Raw genomic sequence first — 26044 nt, 5'->3', positions numbered from 1 at the left:
AATATAGAATTACGTTTTAAAATGCCTTTTTAGAAGATGCTCTGATGCAGGCTTCCAACCTGTGGTGGGTTGAAAATTCCCACAATATTAAATTCCCAAACCAGCTCAGTTGGAAGCAAATGAAGCTGTACTTACAAGCAAAACTACAATCCAAAATTAAATGCAATAAATATATACAAAATTGTGGACGACGGAGACGGGAATCAATACGGCTGATCAATATGATCTAGTATTGTTCCTTTATCGCTTCAGCGTTGTTCCGTTCTAAAGCAAGCACAGTGCAGAGCAGGCAGTAGGGCTGACAGGCTAGGAAGAAGTGCGCAGAAGTGTGTGTTAAGAAAACCTTTACAACTTATACAAGCTCGGGGGGCATTGCTGGCATGGCTTCACTGGCCCCTCGGGAGTGAGCACACACTGTGCTGCTGTGGATTACTGGTTAACAGGCGGGACTGTTGATATACGTGCGTCCTGTCATTCCCAGATAACTCTCTGTGTTTATGGCTACCAGTGCCCTGCTTTGGTTACACACTGCGGGCACAGCACTGTTCTGCTGTACTGCTAGCCACTGCCGCACTCATGCTGGGCACGGCCTGCCACCATGTCAGGCTCTAGGCCTACACTGCCAGATTGCTCACACTGCCTGTCACAACCATTACCACACAAAATATTCAATATTTACAGGTACTTACAATTTATAAACAGCACAAGAACACACCTGGCCAAAACCAGGGGAGCCAGCAACAGCTTCCCCCTCCCTGCTCCCTACCTCCCTTGTACGTGATACAGGAAAGAAAGAGCAGAGAGCTGTTCAGTTAGATACTCAGCCACAACAAAGAACAAAGCCAAGGTCAGGTAAAAGCCAGCCAGAAGCCAGAGCTAGTATCTGCTAGAGCGAAGAAGCTGAGAAGAGAGAAAGTTAGTCTATACCAACCCACTTTGTTAGTAATCTGTCCAATGGGATTGCTTAGAACTTATCACTGTTTTCCTTTTTTACATCCATTCTAACACTTTCTGTTCAGGATCTGTGGAAAATTTTCCAGGCACAGCCTGAAACTACCACACAACCTTTCAAGCTGCTAAAACTCAGCCACAACTTTTCTGCAAAATACTGCAGCAATATTACTGGACTGCCTCCATAATCAACCAATGCCACTATGGTCATTGACAAAGCAAATTCCCAAGTACTTCTCTTATTCAGTTCAGTACAAAAATCTTTTATGAGATCATTGTTTCTTCCCAACACGTAAATGTCTCTACTGAAACACAATTCACCTTAAGTGGGTCTACAATTAGACATACAGTGCCAGACCAGATATTCACCCTGGTGACTCTCAGCAGGAAGGACATGGGGAAGGAAATGAGGATGGAGTGTACCAAAAGAGTGGTCCTGAAAGCATCTTCAGAAATCTGCTTCCAAAGAACTTCACAAGGCAGAGGCCTTCAACAAACTATTTTCCAGAAGCTTTTTCCAAGACCTTTTTTGTACAGTTTAGTGATGTCCTTCTGGAGTTCCTCAACATCGGTTGGGCATTTAACTAAGTAAAACAGCTTTGTATCATCTGCAGATTTGAAGATTTCACTGTTTAGTTCACTGTTAAGGTCAGTGACAACTGATGCTTTCACTGTTTGTGGATATTGTCCCATGTCTACCACTTTCATAAATGCAGGGATTGTTTATTCACTCAAATCTTAATGCATGAATATTTGTCCAGAAGCTTCGACCACCCTCTACTGAAAGATAAGATGAGCTATGTTGTAGTATAGGTGTTTTAAACACCCAGAGCAATGCTTTCTGGACAAGATGTAAGCAAGCAAAGACCTTTATTATGTTATGCAGCAAAGTTATATAGTCTATCAGAAGGCACGTGTCACATCTCAACTGGTCATTTTCTACTGGCATACATGTAATTAAGGCATGCAATAGGTCAAAATAACAAAACAGTATTTTAACACATCCAATCAGATTCTGCCAAGCCTCACTTCTTCAGTTACAAGGTGTTTACATTACTCTCAGAGTCAAAGACAAAACACAGCTTTCTCTAACTCCAGCAAAGGCAAATCTTCCCTACTGTCCTACACAGCTATCTGAAAACAACCTCTTTTACATCTTCCTATAGCCTTCTAAAGCTATGCAAAAACCTCTTCCAACAAACTAGGTCCCGTAGCAGAAATTTAATATCACTATCAACTTTCTTAGCAGTAATTTAAATTGCTAGGCGCTGGGAGAGTTCACTGGGCTCATTCTACACTGGCCCTTCTTGTACACTGTCCTGAAATACTATCTGCTGGGCAATGCTATACAGCCAGGTGAGGACAGACAAAGCTTCATGCTGGCCCTGCACAGCCAAAGTCAAAGGCAGACAAAATTTAGTGCATTCACTGCAAGCCGTTATCTTCCCATTCTTCCTCCCATTGGCAGGGAGGAAACAGCGTGCATTAACTTGGCCAATGTCCTCTTCCTAGTAGAAGGCACTACAACCTGAAAGAAATACCTAACTAATAGTTCCCTCCCCACAATCTTCTACCCTGTTTGGTATGCAGATTTCAAAAACATGCCCACAAGACCTCTAATTAAACTGAGTTCTGTGGGATACATCAGGAGATACTCTTGAGGATCAGAAACTGACCGAGCCAAATGTAAAAATGACACATCACTGTTTTAAAACATACACGACTATTACATATCTGTTTCTATCAGAACTATGCAGCTCCGAAGCACTCCTTCATTTTTCAGTCTGACACAAAATAGCCAAGTCCTGATCAACAGACCAGCTAAGTTGCTGGCAAGCTCTGCACAGAAGGAGGAACACGAAGGTGTCTCAACATTAGAACTCTTTCCAGAAAAAAGAACAGTAATTTTAGGAAGGTAACGACAGGAAGAGGACAACTGGCCATCAGTAACTAGCACAAAACAATTTCAAGGGTAAGACACAAAGGGAAATAAGAACATGAAGACTGGAAAACAAGGTGTCATAAAGGGAAACCCTCCAAAGGGCAGCAGGAGGAATAAACAATACAGTAGCAGCAGGACTGCAAGTTTTCTGTAATTGTGCTTGCTTACAAGATATAAAGCAAAAACACTCTACTAACTTCAAAGGCATCTAGAGGTCATTGGAAACATTTCACTACAGGGAAGGAATCAGAGCAGCCGGTACCATCAGCCTTGGTTTGGGGAAAAAACAGAATGCAAAGCACTACTCCTTAGAAGCTTTTCAGGTTTTGGCATTTTTTTCCCCTCTTGTAAACAAAAATAAAATCTTTCAAACACACAGGCAGAAACATAACTGTGCAATGCCCGGAAGCAGGGAATTAATTCTACAGCAGTTTTCAAAGCGATAAATAAGAATGCTAAATTTCATCTAGTCACAAGCCTTCTAAATAGCCTTATGCGGAAGAATTCGTGGTAATGTTATTAGTGCCAGTGCTGATACAAAGCAGCATACACATGGCTACATACTACTTCCTCTAATTTAGTATGAGCCCAGAAATAAAAGAAAAATCACAGAAGAGTAAAAATCTCAGTTTGCTGAAATTTCATTCCACCATTCAAAAAACAGGAGTAGCATTTTAAGAGACAAGACAGATGGGGTGGCACATTAAATCGTTAGCTAATTCATCAGTGCTCCACGAAGTCAAAAGTCTTAATACACTGCATGCAATAAGTTTATTATTAGAGACAGTAACACTGAATGTTAGCAAATAATCTAACATGTTGCATGCAAAAATAAAAGATGCAAAAAACCCTAGCAGTGGCGACTTTCAGATGTAATGCAAGGTACTCTTGATCATAATAACACATACCAAGCAGTAAGCATGATTTTACATGCATGTTCTAAACACCAATACGAAGTTACATTCTTGAAGAGTAACCATCAGGATTGGAGGACAATCAAGCTCATTGTCAACATTCAAGGTATTCAAGGATGCACACACCCTTAGCAATGAAATTTTGCTTACTGAATTATTTTGAAGACATTCAGTAGTTTGAAATACTCTCCAAAGACACTACAACTTAAGCTGTTCTAGAGAAGGAAAAAAAAAAGCCTAGTTCTGGTGCCGTGCTTTTCCCCCAGACCCCCTCCCCTCCCCCCCCCCCCCTTTTTTTTTGTGTCAATCAAAAAGAAGGCTTTAGAGTAAGCTTTAGAAAGCAATGACATTCAATACTGCAAACTAAAAAAAAATTAAAAAGAGAACCAAACTGAACTCCATCTGTCCTAAACATAGTCCCCTGGATTTTCATTTTCCCATAATGAAATTTGTAATTTGAGAGGACACCAACACCCAGTCACACCCTCAGCATATATCATCATTTGCAAGCCTTATGCTACTTCCCCCTAGCAGATTTCCAAAATGAGCAACAGGAGCTCAGTCTGAATGAACGCCTCGAGACTCATGGAAATCAGAGTCCACATGCTGGAAAGGACACCAGTGAAACCAAAATGCTGGGATTCCAGGACTGATTCCAGAATGCAGCATGGGGTGCAGGACGAAGCATGCCATGGGTCTCTCCAAAACTGATAGCTAGCCTAGTAGCTAATGATGGTTCTAACAATCTGGAACTAAAAAAAGAAAAAAAAATGAAATAGTTCTATCTCAAGATCATTGGGGAAAATAACAAACTGCTCTGGTTGTATCTTGCAGTAACAAAACCAGCTCCTCTGCATTAACAGTCTTAGGCTCATTGTGCTCCATATGGAAGGACTACCAGAGAAACTGCAACTCATCAGAACTAAGATTTGTAGGAACGCTGCTCAGGAATTTTTGACTCATTGCCATTTATTTAACAGGATGGCAATGATCAAGAGGCAATCACTGAAATGTAACCAAAAATGAGAAGGCAGCAAGCCTACTGCAGACAAGAGTTTTCCATTAAATAATATGCTGCAATGAAGAGCTCTGTCAGTGCTGCAGCAGACTAAATAAAACCCTGGTTGTTGATAAATGATGATAACATAATAGATGTTTTCAGCAGTTTATTTCATTCTCTCATGTATCTTCTTTCTTCTAGTACCAGTGTCCTGGATACAGCCAAGTGAAACTCTCTCCTGTTTGACCCAGTGGTCAACACACAACAATTCTGTATTTATTCTAACATTAAACCACTTCAAAGTTAGGTTCCTGATGCAGCTAAGGCAGAAGAAACTTAAGGGAGAGGAAGCTGCTACTTGAAAAGCTAGATGCCCCTCCTTGGCACACATGGTGTCATTTTCACACACCTCCTACTCTTTTCAGCTCATGGTGACTTCTCTTCAAACATAGGGTTTTGATTCTAAATACATGAGTAGCATCTGGTCCTCTGGCATGTTTTTCTACCAGAAACTCAAACCCTGAGCTTTAGAAATGCTGCCAGTGTTGCTGAACACTTAAAAAATAGAGATTTGGGCATAGCGGGCATAGTGAAAAGGACTTGATTGTACTTTTGGGTTTGAAACTTTTTGTGCTTTATAATGCCTTTGGAATGCCTGTTTCAACACTCTGCTTTCAAACTGGCACAGTGACCTTCATCCCATGTATCCCAATACTTCAAAAGATACCAAAAGAAAAGCACAAACCAAAATGCCACCTCTCAAGATATTAGCTGAAGATCATTTAGTTTACCATACAGATGTGGAATGCCATGCTAAGCTGTGCCACTCACAAGATACAACTTCCCATCCATTTTCCTCTTGCATATGACTAAGCACAGAACACAAATTATAGACTTGCATTCTTTTAAAATCTTCTTACACCATTTTTCCAGCTAATTTCATAAGACAGCACGTTTCTTTGGGCATGAACCTTGCTCTTGCCGAGCTGGATGGCGTATCATCTATTCACTTTGAGGGAAGGAAGTGACACACTGGGTTTAACTCTTTCACACAGGCACACAGTATGAAAAGAGATACCCATATAATGTCATAAATAGCACTTGCTCTGATGGATTTATCAACTTACTGCTTTGATCATCAGGAAATCCTGGAAGCATGAAAGAGTCTTTCAGAAGACTCACAATTTCCTGTATGAAAATGCTTCATTCATAATCTTGTCTAATGTTTTTCTCCATTCCTTACATTCACAGACATTTCCATTTCTTAAATGGAAATATTCACAGCCTTTTTTCTTGGCTTACATTCTGCATTTAAAAATTAAGATTACATATTCTATTATCTGTACTTTCAGTTAAATCTATAACCATATATGCATTTGATATGGTTCAACACAGGTCATAACAATTACTTTGCTGCTTCTCCACATAACTGGTCATATGCAGAAAGTATTATCCTGAAAATCGTATGAAAATTGCTACAATTGTTTTTGTTTTGTATAATTAAACAGATTATGCATATCTATATACACATACACACACATATGTTTCACTAGACTTGAGCATCTGCTAATTGTAAAATCTCTATGCAAAAGATTAAGACATGAAGATGGATGAGGCAGGAAAACGCACTGAAGGCAATAATATCACTTATGTAAAAGAGAAGAGTGTGGCACTACTAAGAAGATATTGCCTTAACTGTGAACTGAATTGAAGTCCAAAATAAAGATAAGGAGGAGGAAGGAGTTACATTCTGATGAGTAGTATTACAATATGACTGTAGATTCATATATATATGACTACAGTTGTATATACAATATTACACTATTCTGATTTGCAATATTACAAAATTTAATTTACACATTTTTCACGATTATTTTGCCAGCTGAACTTTCTTTTAGCCTCTGGAGTATTTAACCAAGAAGAAGTTACAGTCACACCAAACTCCAGTATGACAAAGGGATAAGGCCTAGTGTTCCATGCAGTTCGCATCTTGCCTAGAAACTGCAAGCACGGTGCTCACAGCAAGGTTGCTTTTTCATTGCATTTCCCCCAGACACTCTCTGCTAAGGCAAACTGCCTCAAAAGCTCTACATCTGAGTAATAGTAATGGGAGCATAAGGGCCAAAGATGTGAATAAAAACCCTCAAGAATCATATCCATTACATTCATACATTTCATGAAGTTTTGGGGTTTATATAGCCAAGCATAAAATGGTAAGATGGCAACACACAGTCTGTGAACATAATCTTTGTGTAAAGCCATACTAGCTTACAGAGCTAACAGAATCAGGCCCCAAAAAGAGGGGGAAAAGAAGTGGTTAGATAAGTGGTGGAAGAAATGCAAATTCTGTCAATGATGGATGCTTTTCCATATTATCAGTTAATTCTTTCAGAGCTCCCTCCACAATACCCCAGGGGACCTTTTCAGCCAAAACTTAACCGGCCCTACTGCAAGGGAGGCTCAGTCAATCCTTTTACCACCAAAGCTGCACACTTCCTCTCCAAATTCTAAGCAGAAGTGGCCCATTTGTCCCAACCAATCTCTTTCTATTAAGCCTTAAATATGTATCCTGCCAAGTCAATGCCCACTTGGTTTTAGTTTGGGGGTTTTGTTTTGTCATTTGTTTTATAGGTGCATTAACACAGGTAAAGAGGGGTTTTTTTCAGCTTTATATTGGTGAACTATGTGGGAGAGACACTTCAGGTACTGACTCTGAGTATTTATGGAAGCATAATGCTACCTCTTCATGGGGGTTTGGTTTCTATGTTTAACAAGCTGTAAAGTATCATTTTTTTCTCTCCCCTCTGTCAAACACCTTTTGATTTTGCAACACACAGCATTTGAACTAAGTGGGCTGAAACATCTTCACCCATGACTAAAATCTCCTCCTACAGGACAGAATGCCATTTCCCAGGTCTTAGCTGTGTTGAAGGGCAGGACTTTGACTCCACAGTTTATGTGCCAGCTAAATAACCAGAATAAGAGGATGGAATACAAGGAGCAGAGAGTGCCACATGTTTTCATGTCTGAGGTGTGAGCAAGCACACAAATCTGTTCTAATGGCTTAGCTGTATAATTCTTTATTTTATTTTTTTAAATTCTGTCAGAGGTCTGGGCAACAAGGGTCTTTGCAAGGAAAACTTCAATCTATTTCAGTGACAGGAGAATCTTCCTTGGCAACTAAAAGATGGAAATAATGCTTGTGCCTTATTTCTTGTCAACGAGAAACGTACAGCACAGGGAGGCAAAGGAAAAGGAAATCTTCTCCTGAACGAAAGCACATACCTGCTTTTTTGAGATTCCCCCTGCATTTCTAAAAGAATTTTAAAAAGCAGGTGCAGCTTAACTAGCATATTCAGATTTAAGATGTAACACAGAGATACCTGAAGGATAACAGAAGCCTTCAACAGCTCCTCTTTCACCATGTTACTGAGTAAGTAGCAAAGCTGGCTCTCTGACCTACAGCCACCTATATGCTTCATTAGCACGATTTTGCTTGTGAGTTGCCACATTAATTCTACATTATCCTCTTTTTTTCTTTTCTTTCCATTTTGTTTTGCCCAATGAATATAGCTAAGGCAAATATCTACATCCTAAACTGAATTAAAATCCAGGGTCCATAATTTATTTCTAGAGCTAATGGGAAAGTCAGACATAATGCTGGACTCACAATCTACAGGTAAGATACAAAACACATTCAATTTACAGGTATATACTTTGAAACCACTCTACTGCATTTATATTCAGTAATGAAGCCATTGTAATTACCTGCTCTGTTTCAGAAATATTACAAAAGAGAAGTCTTTAGACACGAAAGCCTTTGCAGTTCATCCTGTTTGTTAAACACAAAATGAGCCAGAATGTTGCATTAAGTATTTTTTTTAATCCAGATGCTGATGTATCATTACAGCTGCTTCTTCTTCTTGAGGACCCAGAGTGATGACTAATGAAGGTCCTCTGCAAAACTGAACAATTCTCACTTCACATTACCTGTCTTTCAGAAGTTACTTACTGTGGCTCGAGTCAGATGGTGGCAGAGGAGTGCACATGATACTGCAAATCTCTGTTAAGCATGCATTAAGAGACTTACAAAAAAGCCCAGGACTATAAGTAGCCTATTTTTTCCAAATATTTTGTATGACAAAATACAGTCCTGAAAAATTATAGTTTCTATTCAAAACCCTACTTCTAATTTTATGTTTCATCTTCTTCTAGCATCATAAACAAAACCCTTTTGGTAGTGATCAGTAAGACAGTTGATCAAAATTGCAACCAAATCTAGAAAAACAAATCAACGTAAGTCTTAAGCGTTACAGAAGCATAAGAAAATCAACAACATTTTATGCCAGAAGTTCATCCAGACAGTATCCTATCTCCAATCAGGCTTATCAAAATCACTCACTTAGAAGAACACGTGGGCTACGGATTCCACCTCACAGTCAAGTTTACCACTGCCATCGCAACCACAATGGTGCCCCAGCTTTGGATGCCACGTACAGTTTTTTAGTTCAGCTAAACCAAATGATGTAACCCCTCCCTTCTTTTATTTTATCATATCCAGACATTCCTCTTTAAATAAAACTATACTGTAGTTTAGAAAACAGAACTGAATAAAAACCTTTACAGAGTAAATTACAGTAACTGGATTGCAAGTTGCTAAACAACTGGGAGAAAGAAACATCAAAGAGACACCTGATGAATGTTGCTTTAAAGCCACCTTTACCATGGCACAGTTAGGTACTTCAGGGATGTTTACCTGTAACAGCTTTGTTTGCATTAAGACTAGAAACACTAACCCAATGTCAGCATGCTGCAAAAACAATGCCAGCTGTCTCCAGAGCCACAAATACTAGAAACTCTAGCTGAAAGCTTTCTTGCTGAGAGCTGCTCAGATCTGTGCCGTAGTGGGGAGGATCTGTGCTCTTGAAGCTCCTAGGCAACTCTGGGAAAGCTCAAAAATCTTCTGTTTCAATTTACTGCAATTCCACTAATCTGTCCTCAATAAAATCTGCAATGAGATTAAAATAATCAATCATTCCGACCTCCCTCTTCACACACAAATTATTCTTCTCTGTTTTGTTACTTTCACATCATTGCCAGCTGTCCTTATCATCTGATAAAAATTGCTTGGAAGGCCATTTGCTCCTTTTCACCTTGAATGCAACAGGGAGTAGAGATTGCATCATATAAACAGTACTACCTTAAAATGGCAAAGATGAAAAGCATGACTAGAAAAGGAAAAAATGTATCTTTGCATCTGCTTAGAAAGAGGACATAACATACCAGCTAGTAAAGACCAGAAAGAACATACACATTCTTGCTGGAGGAAGCAGAACAGAATAATAGTGGCCTCTTCTTCCCCCACTGAGAAACCTCTCCCAACCTCCTGCTAAACCCCCTCATCACAGGCATCAGAAAAACATTAGAAGGGCACCATGAATCAGCAGAAGCAGACACAGAAAATACAGGAGACTGAACTTTCAAGCACAGCAACAACAGACATGCTGCAAATGTAATTGAATTTTGACAAACAATGACTTTATGTACTATGGCCTGTGGAGTTTGCTTATCCTGCCCATGGAAATAGCCTCTTGCTCACATCTATAGCTTGTATAACCACTGGAACTCCATAAGTATTCCCCCCAGACCCCTACAATAGGCACATTAAATCCCTTCCCTCACAGACACAAAGGTTTCTCAGTTCTACCAGGAAAACAAGTTCTCTCAGACCTGTAAACCAACTTATAGTTTTGTTCTGTAACCCACATTGGTTCCTATCCAATTATGCTCCTTATGTCTCTCCTGCCACTTTCTTCCTCAAGAGGATTAAATCAAAGAAATAAAAAGTTTAGCCAATCCTGTGTGGAGCATTTTGGTTACTCCTTTGGGAATGGGTGAAGAGCATCTGCCTTGCTTCTTAAACTGAAAACAATAAGGCAGCTTTAGAGGTCATTAGAATTTCTCCTCTCCCTCTAAAGCATAAAAATTGCTCACAAATCTGCTTTACAATATTAATATACAGTGCATATTTGTTAGCATCTTAAAATCAGGGGGGCACTCCCCATTTTGATCCACTGTTGGCTAGACTTTGTTTTGCACTATGGGTCGGTCTCAGGTCACCTGACCCTGCAGATGATGCTAACCCAGAATAAGCAGTCCAAGGCAAAACCTGACACGTAGCAGCTAGGATTGGCCCTTACAGGTTCTGTCTATGCAATCTCCAAAATACACACAGTACAAACATTAAGTCCTCAGCATCAACCGTTTCCCACTAAAGATCTGCTTCCATTGTGACACAGCACCTGCTAAAACAGACGCTGACACAGCCACCAGTATAACCAATATCAAGGTTGAACTTTAACTTTTCCTTATACTATTTGAGTGAGAGAGGAAAATGATAATCTTGTTTGAAGACAGGCATAAAGCAGATAGCTATATCATAACAGAAGTCTAAATCTATGACCAGGCCTAAGAAGATCTCTCATTTGGATCATAATGAGAATCCCTTGCCATGAGGTTGCCATGCCAAGGAAATTTAATAATAAGCAGGTATGTCATACTGTATTGAGTGTGATTAACTCCATATGGCTGAGATGGAGTTAATTTACCCCACAACTGCCTCATAGTGCTGTGCTTTGTAGTGTTACCAAGAAAAATGTTGGTAACACACAATTATTACAGCTGCTGCTAAGCAGTACTTGCATGGCCTCAAAGCTGTCCCTCCAACATTCCCCCTTCACAAGCAGGCTATGGCCCCTCCCAAGAGAGGCCATAGCCAGGACAGCTGACTCAAATTGCCCAAAGGGATATTCCATACCATATGGTGTCTGCTCAGCAACCAAAGCTAGGAGAAAAGAGGAGGAGACAAAGCATTGGTTACTACCAATGGCTCTCTCCACTGTCCTCCTGAGGAGGGGGTCATAAAGTGGCTTAGCAGACACCTGGCATCCAACCAAGGTCAAACCACGATAAACACACCTTAAATAAAAGAATGTATCCCCAGGTAAAATTTACATTAATCACAAGATATGATTCTTTCCTTTGGAACAGAACTTGACTGCAATACAGACTCTGTTCCAACTTAATTGACAAGAAACAGAAATACAAGACAACCAACTTGGTCAATGAAGAAATGGCAGGAAGTTTCCATTTTCCTGCCTTTCATTTGAATATATCAAATAAAATTAGTTTTCCCTTCTCATAAAGGTGTTTCCTATTCAAGTCATGACTTTGTAAACAAAAACGTTTGTTTGTATTTGTACAGACAATTTGCACAGTGCTTATTTATTACCATTGTTTTACATGTAAAATAAACAGGTAAGTCAGTCTGCTTATAGAAGCACACAAATGGAGCTCTGGGGGGTTTTTGGTTTTGGTTTTGTTTGGGTTTCTTTTGCCTTGTGCAAACTGCAAGAACAAATTTACGCAGTAAGCTAGTACATAAAGACTTTAGGTAAATACTCCTGGCTACAAATAAAAATAGCTAGCCAAGGAAAACAGCACAAAACCAGGTGGATTCTATATGAACATGAGTCTTCCTGTTTTCAGTTCTATACAACAGTTACTTGACAAATCTAGGTAAAATTCTTAAGTAACTGCTGTCTCTCTTGGTAGCGTCCACTGCTGAAACTGCTAGGACTCCCACCTAAAATAAAAGCAGGTGACAGTAACAGCATTCGGTTTTGCTTGTGTTTTCAAAAGCACCACATTGTCAAACACCTCACAGAGAAAGGTTATGAGTCAATGCGTAGAAGGAATCTCCCAACACACAGCAAGATCACCTGGTACACAGATTGACAGCCTAATCATTGTGTCCAAATGTGCCCAGCTATGTTTCTGCACAGCCTGAAATAATGTTCAGACATTTTAGGAAAGCTAATGTTTTAATTTAACCTTGCTACTGCTACTTGCTACTGCTTTAAGTCAACTTCATGATACAAAACCAGCTGTTATTGCTGGTTTGCTATCCACAAGAAAAACATACTCGTGATAAGGTTCAAGGTCATGGAAATTCACTGTAGCACCTGCTCCAACTCACCTGCTAGTTTCCCAGTCTTGGTCATCCTTATCCTTTTCTTCTTTGGCATCAGAATTGTGGGGGTGTTTCTGCACAATGCGCATCCCACCAGCTTTCACTGAAATGAAAATTAGAGACACAACAAACCTCAGTCAAGTCAGCGTAAGTGCAGAAAATGTCAAGGATTACTCTCCTCCACTTCCCCCCTAATATTTTGCAAAGTAGTTTGGTAAGTTTGAAAAAGGGGCCCAAAATGTTCAAAAGTGTCAAGCCTGAGGAACAGCTACTTCTAGGCTGCATCTGCTATTCTCTTTCACATCATGCCATCTTTGCTCATCATGAGAAGCTGCAGCTCATTTTACCAGCTGCTTTCAGTACCATTTTGGAAAACTCATCTGTTCTAACTCTTCTGCACTCCCTACTAACTCTCAGCAGTAAGAAGAAGAAAGGGAGGCAATGGCTTGCATAATGCTACATAAAAGGCCACAAACACAAATGTTAAATGCTCTCATAGAACAAGAAGAGGTGAAGAGCTGTCACTTCAATTTGAAAACTACAGCTATGAGTATTTACACAAAGAGATACTTCAGGAACACTATCTAAAAAGGCAAACTTTAGAAGAGTTGTTAGCTTGCATTTAGCACAAAACTTCTTGTTTTGCAAAATATTAAGTATTTACCACATTTCAAATGCTGATTATGATTTAGTTTTAAAAATGACACAAGTGTGAAAACATCCCTTTGAAATACAAAACAAATGAAAACTAATCCACTTAGATGCATCAGTTATCCCCTCCAAAATTAAATACAAGATAGAAAGCAAGCCAGGCCTACCACTGCTGCTGTTAAACAGAGCAACAGGCTTGTGTTTTCATAATGTTCTTTTATGGGTTGTTTTTTTCTCTCGTTTCAGTCACCATTATACCTGCTGACAGGACAGCACAGGACAAAATGATGCTTGTTAGCTAATTGGATGGGTTACACTGCCATCAGCAACCTACCTCAGGAAACCAAGATAGTAGTCATGAGTCAATAAAACCACTTGCAGAGGCACTGGTTTGTGTTTCACATTGCTGTGACACAGTAAATCTGTGGCCAGCCTCAGCAGCGATGTCACAGCCAGAGTCGGCAGGATGACCGGGTAGTGGCTTGCCAGCGTGGCTAGGGGAGGCTGTACTGCCAACAGCCCTCCTGCGCCCAGCCACAAAGGCATTAATACACCTCACAGCAGCTCAGTGTTAATCCAGAAACCTAGGGAGAGTTTTAGTTTTCAATTCCTAACCAGAACAGTAATGGAAAGGACAATGCTGCACATAAATTTCACAGCCTCTGTGAAAGCAAGTAGTAAAGAGAAAGTGATCTGCCCTGGGAGAACAGAACACCTCTTTGGGCCCCTGCAGCTTCTAAAATAGATTTTAAGCTTTGTGTGATACTTGAAAGATGAACTTCTGAATCAATGAAGGACTTTAGTTAAAGACAGGTGATCAAGAAATAAAAACCAAAGAAATGACTTCTAAATCCTACCAAAATGCTGTCCCCTTATCATGCATTAAAAACCCCCCACAACCCAAACAACAAAACACAAAAAATGTTGTGTTCTCTTGCTCAATACTTGAACTGTTGAGAAATGTTTCACAAGGGATAATGAAAGACAGAAAGGTTAGACAACAAAACTACAGAGTTTTGAAAATGTAAAAAATATATACATTTTCTATTAAAGCTTTCTTGATGCAAACTCCTTAGAAATTTAAATTTGCTTGCAAAAGCAAACACTCTGAGTTCTGTCAAGTGCTGTCTTCCAACATCTCAGTTAATCAGCGGGATTGGTATGTTTCAATAACAATCTATAAATCTAGTATCACTGCATGATCAGTTCTTATCAGCTCCCTTTGGAGGATTCTGTCTCCACAGCATCTGCCAGGTTACAAACAGTACTTCTGGACAATGCATGCATGCTTCCACATTCTTCACCATCTAATAGAAAACTTAAGAAAATAATACCTGAAGATTTAGTGCTAATTTGGGAGCTCTAAAATCTCTCTCATGTTGCACATAATCAGGTCACCAGACACCATTAACTCAAATCACCTTGCTTCATTCCTCCACACTTGCTGCTGAAAGAAACAAACAGCTAAAAGCATAAACACACAGACCTCTTTAGAGGGGAGTGCAGGCTGTTCAAACCTGCTTTCCAATGTATTGCAGATGCACTGATCTCATTGATTGACAGACCTGTCCCTAGTGGGGTCCCACAAGGATCAACAGTGGGCCCAACGCTGTTTAATATCTTCATTAACGATTTAGATACCGGAATTAAGAGTACCCTGATGAAGTTTGCGGACAACACAAAAATAAGTGGGGAAGTTGACACCCCAGAAGGGAGAGCCACCCTCCAGGAAGATCTTGACAGGCTGGGCAAGCAGGCAAGAAGGAACTGTGTTAAGTTTAATGAGGCCAGGTGTGGGGTCTTGCACCTAGGAACACCTAACCCAGGAATGCAGCTCAGTTTGGGAGCCACCTGGCTTGAGAGCAGCACTGTGGAGAGGGACCTGGACAAAAGGCTACACATGAGTGAACAGTGTGCTGCAGTGGGAAAGAAAGCCAACCAGATGCTGAGTTGCATTAATAAAGGTATCAACAAGATAAAGATGTCATTCTCCCACTCTACTCAGTGCTAGTCATGCCACACCTTGAGTACTGTGTACAGTTTTGGTCCCCACTATATAAGAAGGATGTGGACTGGCTGGAAGGGGTGCAGAGAAGGGCCACAAGAATGATAAGAGGACTGGAAGACCTGGTCATATGAAGGAATGCGGAGAGAACTGGGTTTGTTCAGCCTTAAGAAGGCTTAAGGGAGACCTCATAACTTTGTACAAGTCCATAAAGGGTGGTTATCATGAGGAGGGAGACTCCCTTTTTACAGAGTCACATGGTAAAGATGGGGGGGTGACGGGTACAAGTTGCTACTGGCGAGATTTGGACTGGATGCCAGAAAAAAAAAAATCACCATTTGCACTATCAAACATTGGAATAAATGCCCAAGGGAGGTGGTGGATTCCCTACATTAGACAGTTTCAAGGCCCAGTTTGACAGGGTGCTGGGCTATCTCATTTAAACTATATTCTCATGCTGAAAGGCTGGACTAGGTGATCCTTGAGGTCACTTCCAACTCGGTATTCAAAAAACCCTAATTGAGGGCCCTCAAGTTTCAGAGAAGTGCTCAAAGTTGCTTTGTGCACTCTGTCACCAGCCTAAGGCCTTGAGATTTCTTTCCATTTCACTACCCTTTGTCTTTTTATTTTTTTTCTCCTATATGAAGCATCAATGCAGAGAGGAAGCTAACAGACTGCACGCGGTCAGAAAGCAGGAGCTAACAGTGCACCTCAAAACTAACGGATTTGTCAGTTCTGCTTCTTTATTATGATCCAATTCCTTCCTGGCTTTTACATGTCTAATTCATAATCAGTGGGGTAAGACACATCAGTAATTACAGGCAGGGCTTTCTATACAACTGTATGCAGCAAAACCAGATCTTTTAAGTAGAAAATGATCTCCTATAACATGCCTGTCTTGCTAGGAACTTGCCTTGTTACTTAGGGACACAATTCCACCTCCATTTACATAGTCATCTGGTTTGGGGGGATTCTGAATATTTTTTTTACTATCACTTCAGTAAAACTTGTTTGCAAACTGCCCTCTTGAATTATATTATTATACAATGAGACAGAGGACTAAAACCTATCTTCAGCACCTAGAGTAAACAAACCGTTGCTAGTCAGCACATTTATTGCAGACTTTTCAAGTGTTAAAAGACCACAGGGCCACTTCTTTGACAGCCATCTAAGAACCACTTTGTTCTAGAAATGGCATGAAGATACCATAAAGCATTAGATTGCCTCTGGCCTCAAAGCCAGACTTAGTGATCGCCTTCCTTCCCAAAATGGTGCATGCAGACAAAATGCCCTCAGGGATGCTAATCCTAAAACCTGCATAGCTGGTCTTCAGTTCACATGTGGATGCATCTTTTGCAAACAAATAGTAATACTGAAATACTCTGACAGGAAGGGAAGCCTGTACTGTACGCCAGCAGTGCTTTTGCTTGCTAGTTTCTCATGTGTCCTACAAAAGCTCACTTCAGGTCTTCAAAAAAAATTCCAACTCTTGCAAAAGATGCATTTTGAAGCAAAACTTTTGAACTTGCAAGATCAGAAAATAGTTACAAAGTGTCTAGATTAAATATCCATCACTTATCCTTTGTTCCCTTTCCATCAATGGTGCAGCAAGAAGACACAGCTAAACCAATCTAAGGTCCTATACATCCCTTCACACTGACTCCACAGTAAGCCAGCTCAAGGAGCTATGGCAGAAATAGTTGTTGGCATTAAGAAAATGCTTCTGCTTACCCAAGAGGTGTGGTAAGAGCTGATGCCATGACAAGCAAGGCTGAAGAACTGCAACAATTCTGCTCAGCTTAACTGTACTGCTGAGCTGTATTTCTGCAAAGCAGAGCTATTATTTCTCACTTCTACTATCTATGTAAAGGGATTTCAAGACCTCATTATAAAAAGAGAGGAATTCGTTGGTATTCAAAAATTGTTTCAAATTTAGCTTTAATGCTCATAAATTGATTTGGATATAAAACTAACCACTCTGTGAATTAAGAATGTCACCATTTTTTTAACTGAAATACTTGACAAGAACCCAACCAACCAAATAAAAAACACCACACAAAACATGTACAAACCAGCTATTCCACCAGGAAACACTTGTCAGATATGTGAAAAGTTCACGGTACGAGGCCTAAATGTCATATTTTTTATGTTTTCTCAGAAAACTTTAATAAAGAAGGAAAACCAACAGTACATGAAAGAACACCCCAACCCAGATACCGCAAGTAATCAAACTCTACCCATGTACAGACAGGAACTGCTGTGTGTGGGCAGTGGGCAGATCGGTGTTCTACTGAAAGAGAAATGCATTTAATAACCCTACCAACCACTGCTCCGCTCAGCCATGAGCACACAGCAGGTGGCGGAGCTCCTTTGCTGGGCAGCTAGCAAGCAGCTTTGCTTATCTGACACTCTGCCAGCCCCCAGGAGCACGCAGCCAGCCCTAGCACTCACCATCACTGGTGAAACAGATGCACATAGTACTATTAACTTGCTGTTTGCCTGTTCACGTTCAGCTCTCCCTGTTGCTCACAGCCACGCAGGCTGCAATGTGAACAAGACTGTCCCTTTTTCTTCCTTGCCCTTAGCAGACCAGGGGTGGTTTTGTAGGCCCTCAACACCTCTCGAAGATAGGCTGCCCTTACAGGCATGGACTGATGAAGACGATATTCTTTCCATGGTCAGAAGATGAAGATGCCAAACGGCACAAACTTAATTCCGATCTGTCTGCAACCAGAGGCTACAATTGGGATAAGCAGGGCTGGGAGTGCCTCCCGTCCCGACGGCTGCCGGCGGGCAGGGAGAAACGCGGGGGAGCAGCACGCAGAGAGCAAAACACGGGACACAGCCTTCCCGCTGCCGGAACGCCGCAGCAGACGCGGCTTTGGCGGCGGCACTCCAGCGGAGGTACTGAGGTACCACCCCAGGCTTACAGCCCCCAACAGCAGGACGCGCCCGAGACCGCTTTCGCCCTCCTCCGCTACAGCAGCACTCCCGCTGCCGCAGCCCGGCGACTGCGCGGGAAACTAGCGCCCGGCCACGACCTCCCGGAGGCGCTCGGCGCCCCCCCGACCCGCGGCTGCCCAAGCCACCCCGGCCCGCCCCGGCCCATCCCCAGGGGTGGAAAGAGAAAGAGCGGAGAGACGGCGACCGGCGGCCGTACCAGCAGGAGGGTGTCCGGCCCGCGTCTCTGCTTTCTCTTTGGGAGGCGAAGACATTTTTACTGTGGCAGCAGCCCCCGCTCCCGCACCGAGTACTCGCACCCGGCCAACGAGCAACGACCAGCGCCCAGCCTGCCCTGCGCTACCCGGCGCACCCGGACTCCCGCCCTGTCAACGTGGCCGCCAGACGCTGCCGCCAGGACGCGCCCACTGCAGGCGTGCCCGCGCCGCCACCGCCTCTCGGCTGGCGAGACGCTGCCAACCCGGGGCGAGGAGCCAGCCCCGCCCTGCACAGGGAGGCTGGGGCCGGGCCGGGGGCGGGGGTCTGTCGTCTCCAGCCGCCCGCGCTGAGGGGCTGCGGAATCGTCAGTCCCCGCACTTGGGGTGGTGGGGCGTCTGCGAGTGTCGAGCTCGTGGTTTCCAACGCCTGCTCCCTCTGCGCTCCAGTCTGTTTCTATTCCGCTTCTATTTCTCCATTTGTTTACCTGGCGCACTGGGGTCTGTAATTTCTCCTCGTCTTTTTTGTGCCGCTCAAACTGAAGCCAGTGTTGCGAAACTGCCCCCCGCATGAAGCCTGTCTTTCCTTTGTTTCGGCCCCCCCCCCCCCCCCCCCCCCCGAGCAATAATGAATTCGTCTTTATGGAGCTAGTTCCTGGAGCAGACTGCCTTTAAATTCCAGTTCAGATAACGTATGCGACTTCAGAGGTAATATATTTAATCGCTATGACGAAATGGCACAGGTAGTTATCATGATTCTGGATTATGTGCTCGTACACTTCAAATAATACTTTTCATTAGTGACTAATTGGCAGTTCACATTTTCCACTTTATTTGTTCTGTCAAACCTCATTCGTGTGAAGTAGCCTGGCTTATCTTGCCTGCACTTCGGTACTCACCACCTTGAAGTTTAAAAATCACACTGGTTTAAGAAGTTTTTCAAACGCTTTTCCAAGTCATAGAGCATGGTATCTTCAACTATATTAGTAGCAAGGTGTAAACCATATAGGCTGTGCTGTATTATGGTCAGATGTTGAACACAAAGTTGGTGAGGGGTGTGGAACATGAGCCCTATGAGGAGAGGCTGAGGGAGCTGGGGTTGCTTAGCCTGGAGAAGAGGAGGCTCAGGGGTGACCTTACTGCTCTCCACAACTACCTGAAGGGAGGTTGTAGCCAGGTGGGGGTTGGTCTCTTCTTCCAGGCAACCAGCACCAGAACAAGAGGACACAGTCTCAAACTGCACCAGGGGAGGTTTAGGCTGGATGTTAGGAAGAAATTCTTCATAGAGAGAATGATTGCCCATTGGAATGGGCTGCCTGGGGAGGTGGTGGAGTTGCCATCATTGGAGGTGTTTAGAAGGAGACTTGATGGGGTGCTTGGTACCATGTTGAGTTGATTAGATGGTGTTGGATGATGGGTTGGACACGATGATCTTGAAGGTCTCTTTCAACCTGGTATATTCTATTCTATTCTAACCCCCTTAAAGTGTTATAGTAACACTGCATCTCAGGTCTGTTATGGGGAAATTAATGCAGTAATGTTATAGTTACTGTCACTATTACAAATATATGATTATTGTCAAATATAAGTGATGGGTGAATATACAGGGGAGCAGGGTGGCTGGCAACAATCCAAATATAATCACATGTCAGTATCCTTAGCAGCCTGCACAAACAAGTTTTATAAAAATGCTTATAAAAGTTTTTGCATTTTGCTGCTGGGTAATTTCAGTTTCTCACACATATGGTACTTTAGAGTCTCAGATTATATTTTCAGCTCTGTCACCTTCTGTGTAGCCTAACACAAATGACTCAAATTCCCTTTCCAATCAATGTCAAAGTCTATCCGGATTATAATTTTTTTCTAGAAAAGACTTTGCCTCCTAATTGGAGATTTTGGGGACACCTTCCACTAGTCTTCAACACTTCCACAGATGGACCGTCTACAACTTCTCTAGGCAACCTGTTCCAGTGTCTCATCAGCCTTACAATGAGGAACTTCCTCTTTACATGTAATCTAAATGTACCTTCTTTCAGACTGAAACCATCACTCCTATCACTACATGCCCTTGTAAAAAGTCCCTCTCCATCTTTCCTGTAGGCCTCTTTACGTACTGGAAAACCACCATGAGGTCTTCCTGGAGCCTCTCCCCTCCCCTCCCCTCCGGACAGAGTGTCCATGCCAGCCTGTGTTTGTACCTGCCGTTGTCCTAACCTGTGTGCAGGACCTTGCACTTGGCCTTGCATTTTATAAGGTTTGCACACGCCCACCTCTCAATCTTCTCAAGGTCCCTCAGGATGGCATCCTTTCCCTCAAGTGTGTCAACTACACCATACAGCTTGGTGTCATCAGCAAACTTGCTTAGAGTGCATTCTATCCCACTGTTCCTGTTGTCAGCAACAATGTTAAAAAGTATTGGTCCTGATACTGATCCCTGAGGAACATCACTCATTACTGGTCTCCACTCAAGATATCAAGCTGTTGACTGCAAGTACGAGTGACCATCCAATCAATTTCCTTATCCACCTAATGGTGATCCATCAAATCCACATCTCTCCACTTTAGATGCTAGAATGTCATGTAGGACAGTGTTGAATGCTTTGCACAAGTCCAGGTAAATGACATCAGTTACTCCTTCCTTATCCACCAATGCTGAAAACACATCAGAGAAGACCACCAAATTGTGCTTTATGACATTAAAAATCCCACGTTAGCGATTTTTCTCTAAAGAATCAGTAATGATTTTTTATTTGGTATGTGGAGGTATACTGGGAGGAAGATTTTCATAAAAGATGTGCTTTGGCTGTTGTGGTGGTTTAGGCTGGGTGCTGGCCCAGATGCCACTGCACAGACCACACCTGGGAGGTCCCAAGGGTCACAGGCAGGTATTTCATTCCCATAATGCCCTGCTCCCCTATAAATTGTCCACGCGGGTTCTTCACTTCCTCTTTCGTCCCCAGCTGCAGCCTAGGTAAAACGGCGTGAGCCGCCTCCGAGGAAAGAGCCCTGGGGGGTTTGGGTGTACCCCCAGGTGGGGATGGGATGTTCTTGGGCATGTTCTGGGATCTCTCTCTTTGTCACGGTGCTTGTGGGTCTCTGTAAAGCTTTCATTGGTGTTTGTTCTTAAATTGTTTTTCTATTTAAACTTTCCATCACTTTTGCAATGCCTTTGTCTGAGTCGTTGTTCCTGCCCGTGCTGGGGAGGGGGTTTGCCCCAACCCATTACTGCTGTCGTTGCAAAAACTGGCACCATTTCTTCAGGTTACAAGACTTTGCATGTTTCCATTAGCACAGGTACTTGTATGAAGGCATGCTGTGGTCTAATGGCTAAAATATGACATCTATCCTGAGGATAGCTCAGAAACACAGGCCTGAAACAGGGAATTTTCTGCAAATGAAACTGTGTGTTGTGTTTGGAAGCTAGAATCCCAGAGCAAACCAGTCTGGTGCAAAAGGAGAAAGGACTGGAAGAGGGGAAGTGAGACGGAAACAGTAAAAACCAGGGCACAGGAGAACTTGGCCTGAATGGACAAGGGGATGAGAACAAAAGGTTGAGTAGGAGGCAAAGGTGAGGCAATATGAGAATTGCAGAAGCATAGCAAGTGCCATGGTGGGAGACAAGAAACATCTTTCTGCAAGCAATGAAGTGGAAGCCAGGACTGGTTGGGTGAGACAAGGACGAGAAGCCCAGGGGGAGTTAGAAAAGACTGAAGGTAGGTCACGCAGAAGCAGGAATGGAGAGGGTCAGGCTTGTGGGAAGGAGAGGGAAGGATCTTCACTGCTTTCCAAAGCCTGGAGGCTGTCAGACATCACTATACTTGTCAGTACATATAATTACTCATTTCCTCAAGTGACAGGGGCCTGTGCTAAGTTTCTGTGCTAGCAGAGCTATGTAGGTGTCAGTATGATACCATAGGATTGAATTTAATTCTCAGTTATGCATTCCATTGTTGTCTTTTAAATGCAAAAAGGAGACAAAAATTCCTAGTTAAAAAAACCCAACACAAAATAAACAAAACACAAAACCAAACCAATTGAGGTTTCCAAAGCCAAGCACCTAAATGAGCAGATGCTGTGAGATTTCACTTTTGTGAAACAGCGATTGTTTCTCTGACAGATCTAACACAACATGCACTTCTCCAGTAGCAGTGGTGCCAAAATGTTAGTAGCAGTGTCCTTCTGGATTATGCCAGCGTACAAGAAATATAGAGATATTCCTAATTAATTTGCAGGCATTAAAATGTCAGGAGTTGTGAGTCACGCTGTCATTTCCAGCAGTTGTGTTGTTTGTACCAGCATGCTCAAATGGGAGCACCTGTGGGAAACTTCAACAGAAAATAGGCAGCTTTTAGAAAAAGTTGGCTGTGGAGTCACTTCCTTTGCCAAATCAACCACGCCTGTTGCTGGCACCCGTTTCCCAGAGACTGTAGCAAAAGCAAGTCTCTGCTGGAAAACTAGTGAGTGACAGCATCACAAGGCAGGGCACTGAAATGCAGCAGTACCATGAGGGAAGAGAAAATAAGTCAGGCTGCTTACAATATTTTTGTTTCATGTTTTAACATGTTTTGAAGACCAGTGGTTGTTTTAGAATAAGAAGATTTTTGTGAAGGAGTCTTCAATTAATACATGAGAGGTCATACTAGACATCTCAAGTATCTGTGACGTTATCCAAGAAACCCAAAAAAAGAGCACTCTCCAGCTACAATTGATTTTAACTAAAACAGCAAACAGAAAGAAGTAGTGGTGACCATGAAGGCAAAACCCCAGCTCCCACATTTAAAAAAACCCAAACAAACCAAACCAGAAATAGTAAATTGCAGTTTACAGAGCCTGAAAGCTAAGTTAAAAACAAAACAAAACAAAACAACAAAAAACCACATACATGTGAAGAGAGTAGCTAGGGAAGTGTGCAAAAGCATGCATATAAAAACTATTTTTAGTGGCAGCTGGCCCTTCACAGCAGTCTTGACAGTAATACTAGGTTTTATATTTGTGTTTTATGGCCCAAAGTAAGTAGTCTATTTTGAAAATGTTCAATTATGATCAGGACACCATTTATGTCTATTTTGAAAATACATCTCAGTAGGCTACAATTTTAGTGCCTTTCACTTGAGGCCTGCAGCAAAACTTTTTGCAAATACTGATACACATAGAAAAAACATTTTTAAGTTGAAGTTGGGGGAAAAAATAAGAGGCAAAAGCCCATTTAGAGCTTAGCCTGGCCACTACTGTGAAGGACAACAAAAAAATCCTTCTACAAATATGTTAATGGCAAGAGGAGGGGCAAGGACAACCTCCACTCCTGAGTGGACATGGAGGGGAATACAGGAACTAAAGATGAGAAAAAGGCAGAGGCACTTAACACCTTCTTTGCCTCAATTTTTAATAGCAAGATATGTTGTCTTCCTGACAACTGGCCTCCTGAGCTGGCAGATGGAGTCAGTATAGTTCCCCTGTAATCCAGGAGGAAGTAGCTGGGATGGAATGGAATGGAATGGAATGGGATGGAATGGAATGGAATGGAATGGAATGGAATGGAATAGACCAGACCAGGTTGGAAGAGACCTTCAAGATCATTGTGTCCCACCCATCAACTAATTCAACCCACCTGATCAACTAACCCATGGCACCAAGCACCGCATCAAGTCTCCTCCTGGGGTTGCTGTGGCCAATGTGCAGAACCTGGCACTTGGAAGAGACTGGATGGGGTGCTTGGTGCCGTGGTTTAATTGATTAGATCGTGTTGGATGATAGATTGGACTCGATGATCTCAAAGGTCTTTTCCAATCTGGTTAATACTATTCTATTCTAGTCTAGTCTAGTCTAGTCTATTCTCATAGCAGTGCAACCTAGGGTCACTCAGCACTTAAATGGCAGCCTAATGTTTTCACACTTGACTTCTGCTGTAATTTCCAGTACATGTATGCACAAGCATGCTCTAAATCATGGGCAGTATGATAAACTTCTATGTAATTAACTATAGGGTAGGCAAAACTGTCTCAGATAGGCATCAAGTCAATGAAAACCACTAGCCAATTTTGATAATGCATCCAAAATAGTTTCACCTGCAAACAATTAGTTGTCTTGAAAGCTGGGATGTTTTGTTCCGACACCTTTTAAGAAGTTGGTACTTTTCAAGATCAGAAAACTACTGAGAAACAAATTATTTTTCAATCCCTCTCTCTCTCTCTTTTTTTTTTTAATCTTTCCCAGCCAGTTAATGAAAATGTCGGTTCTTCACACTGTTTTGATCCTTTGTGACATTTTTAGGATAGCATTATAGTTTCTGAGAAATTATAAGTAAACCAAAGGACTTCCACTGAAATTTGATCCTTCCCTTTGACTTTTTTGAGTTTGGAGATTTTATTTGGATCTGCCACCACTTAAAACAATGGGCATATAGGCAGATTCCATCATAAGGTGGGAAAGTTTCTTGCTTTCTCTTTCCATGGAAGTATGTAAAGCTTTTAGTAAATGACAAATAATTATACTTTTGATTCTGTCCACTGCTGCTCCAGATTAAGAAAAATGTGCTGGTTTTAAGACTCTGTTTTGCATGGAAATCTGCAGAAATCATGTTGGCCATCCAAAAAAGGTGATTTAGTTGTAACATGCAGATCTCAGGAAACAGTTTGTGTGTAGAAAACAAACAAGCTAATCTGGGGCAACGTGTACTTTAGTAACAATTTTCTACCCCTCCCTACCAACTGTTTTTGCATTGACTCATTAATGTCACTTTGGGTTGCCAGTGTTTCTGGTTTCTCCATATGTTGACGATCTGATGATTCCATGTTGCTACTCTAACTGCACTGTTACTTGGATAAGGAACACAAACTTACTTGCTTATTGAATTTACTAATTCAGTTTTCCAAGAAAATCTATACAATTAATTTTTTTTAATTAGAATTAGAGGGAAGGAGAGGGATGGGGAGGGAAGGGGAGAGGAGGGAGAGAAAGGAAGGTGTTTAGTGAAGCAGGGAAAGTAAAACCCATTCTTTCTACTTTTTTAATTCAAAGATCTCTACATTCTGCAAAAAGGCCACCACATTCATTATCCTCTGCCTTACAATGGGTAAATGGAAGTACAGAGAGTCAAAGTCAAACTAGAAGCAAAGATGAAAACAGAAGCCAGACCTCTTGAGGCACAGTTCTCCCCCCATTAAGTCCCATTAGTCTGGGACTTATATGAAATAGTGTATTTTATCATTACAGATAATTGGCACATTACTGCTGCTCAGTTAGGCAGGGTCTTACTCATCTAGCTCTGCAGATGAAAAGGTTTCCCTCCACTTGAGTGTGAGCATGCACAGCCCCTTAGTTTTTTTGACAGATGACAGCTTCAGTATCATTGGGAATGGGGACTGTGATTTCTCCTGGAAGCTACTGGTATGATT

At 41.9% G+C, this 26044-nt stretch overlaps 1 protein-coding gene across 1 annotated transcript in view; it reads right to left on the bottom strand.

Moving 5' to 3' along the window:
* The window catches only part of DAP (death associated protein), a 56137-nt gene extending 37307 nt beyond the window's left edge, over nt 1-18830 (bottom strand). The window contains exons 1-2 of the mRNA XM_068162007.1: nt 18656-18830; nt 12846-12942 (exon numbers count right to left, since the gene is read on the bottom strand). Coding sequence (XP_068018108.1) covers nt 12846-12942; nt 18656-18710 — 152 coding nt within the window. The 5' untranslated portion in view covers nt 18711-18830. The remainder of the gene's footprint in view (nt 1-12845; nt 12943-18655) is intronic.
* Between the last annotated feature and the right edge of the window lie 7214 nt (nt 18831-26044).

This window comes from Melanerpes formicivorus, unplaced genomic scaffold (assembly GCF_026170545.1).
Source record: "Melanerpes formicivorus ecotype bairdi unplaced genomic scaffold, bMelFor1.0.p_v2 SCAF_61, whole genome shotgun sequence".
In the NCBI taxonomy this organism is placed as follows: Eukaryota; Metazoa; Chordata; class Aves; order Piciformes; family Picidae; genus Melanerpes; species Melanerpes formicivorus.
The sequence above is the reverse complement of the archived record's forward strand: the minus strand, read 5'-3'. Positions and strand labels throughout refer to the sequence as shown.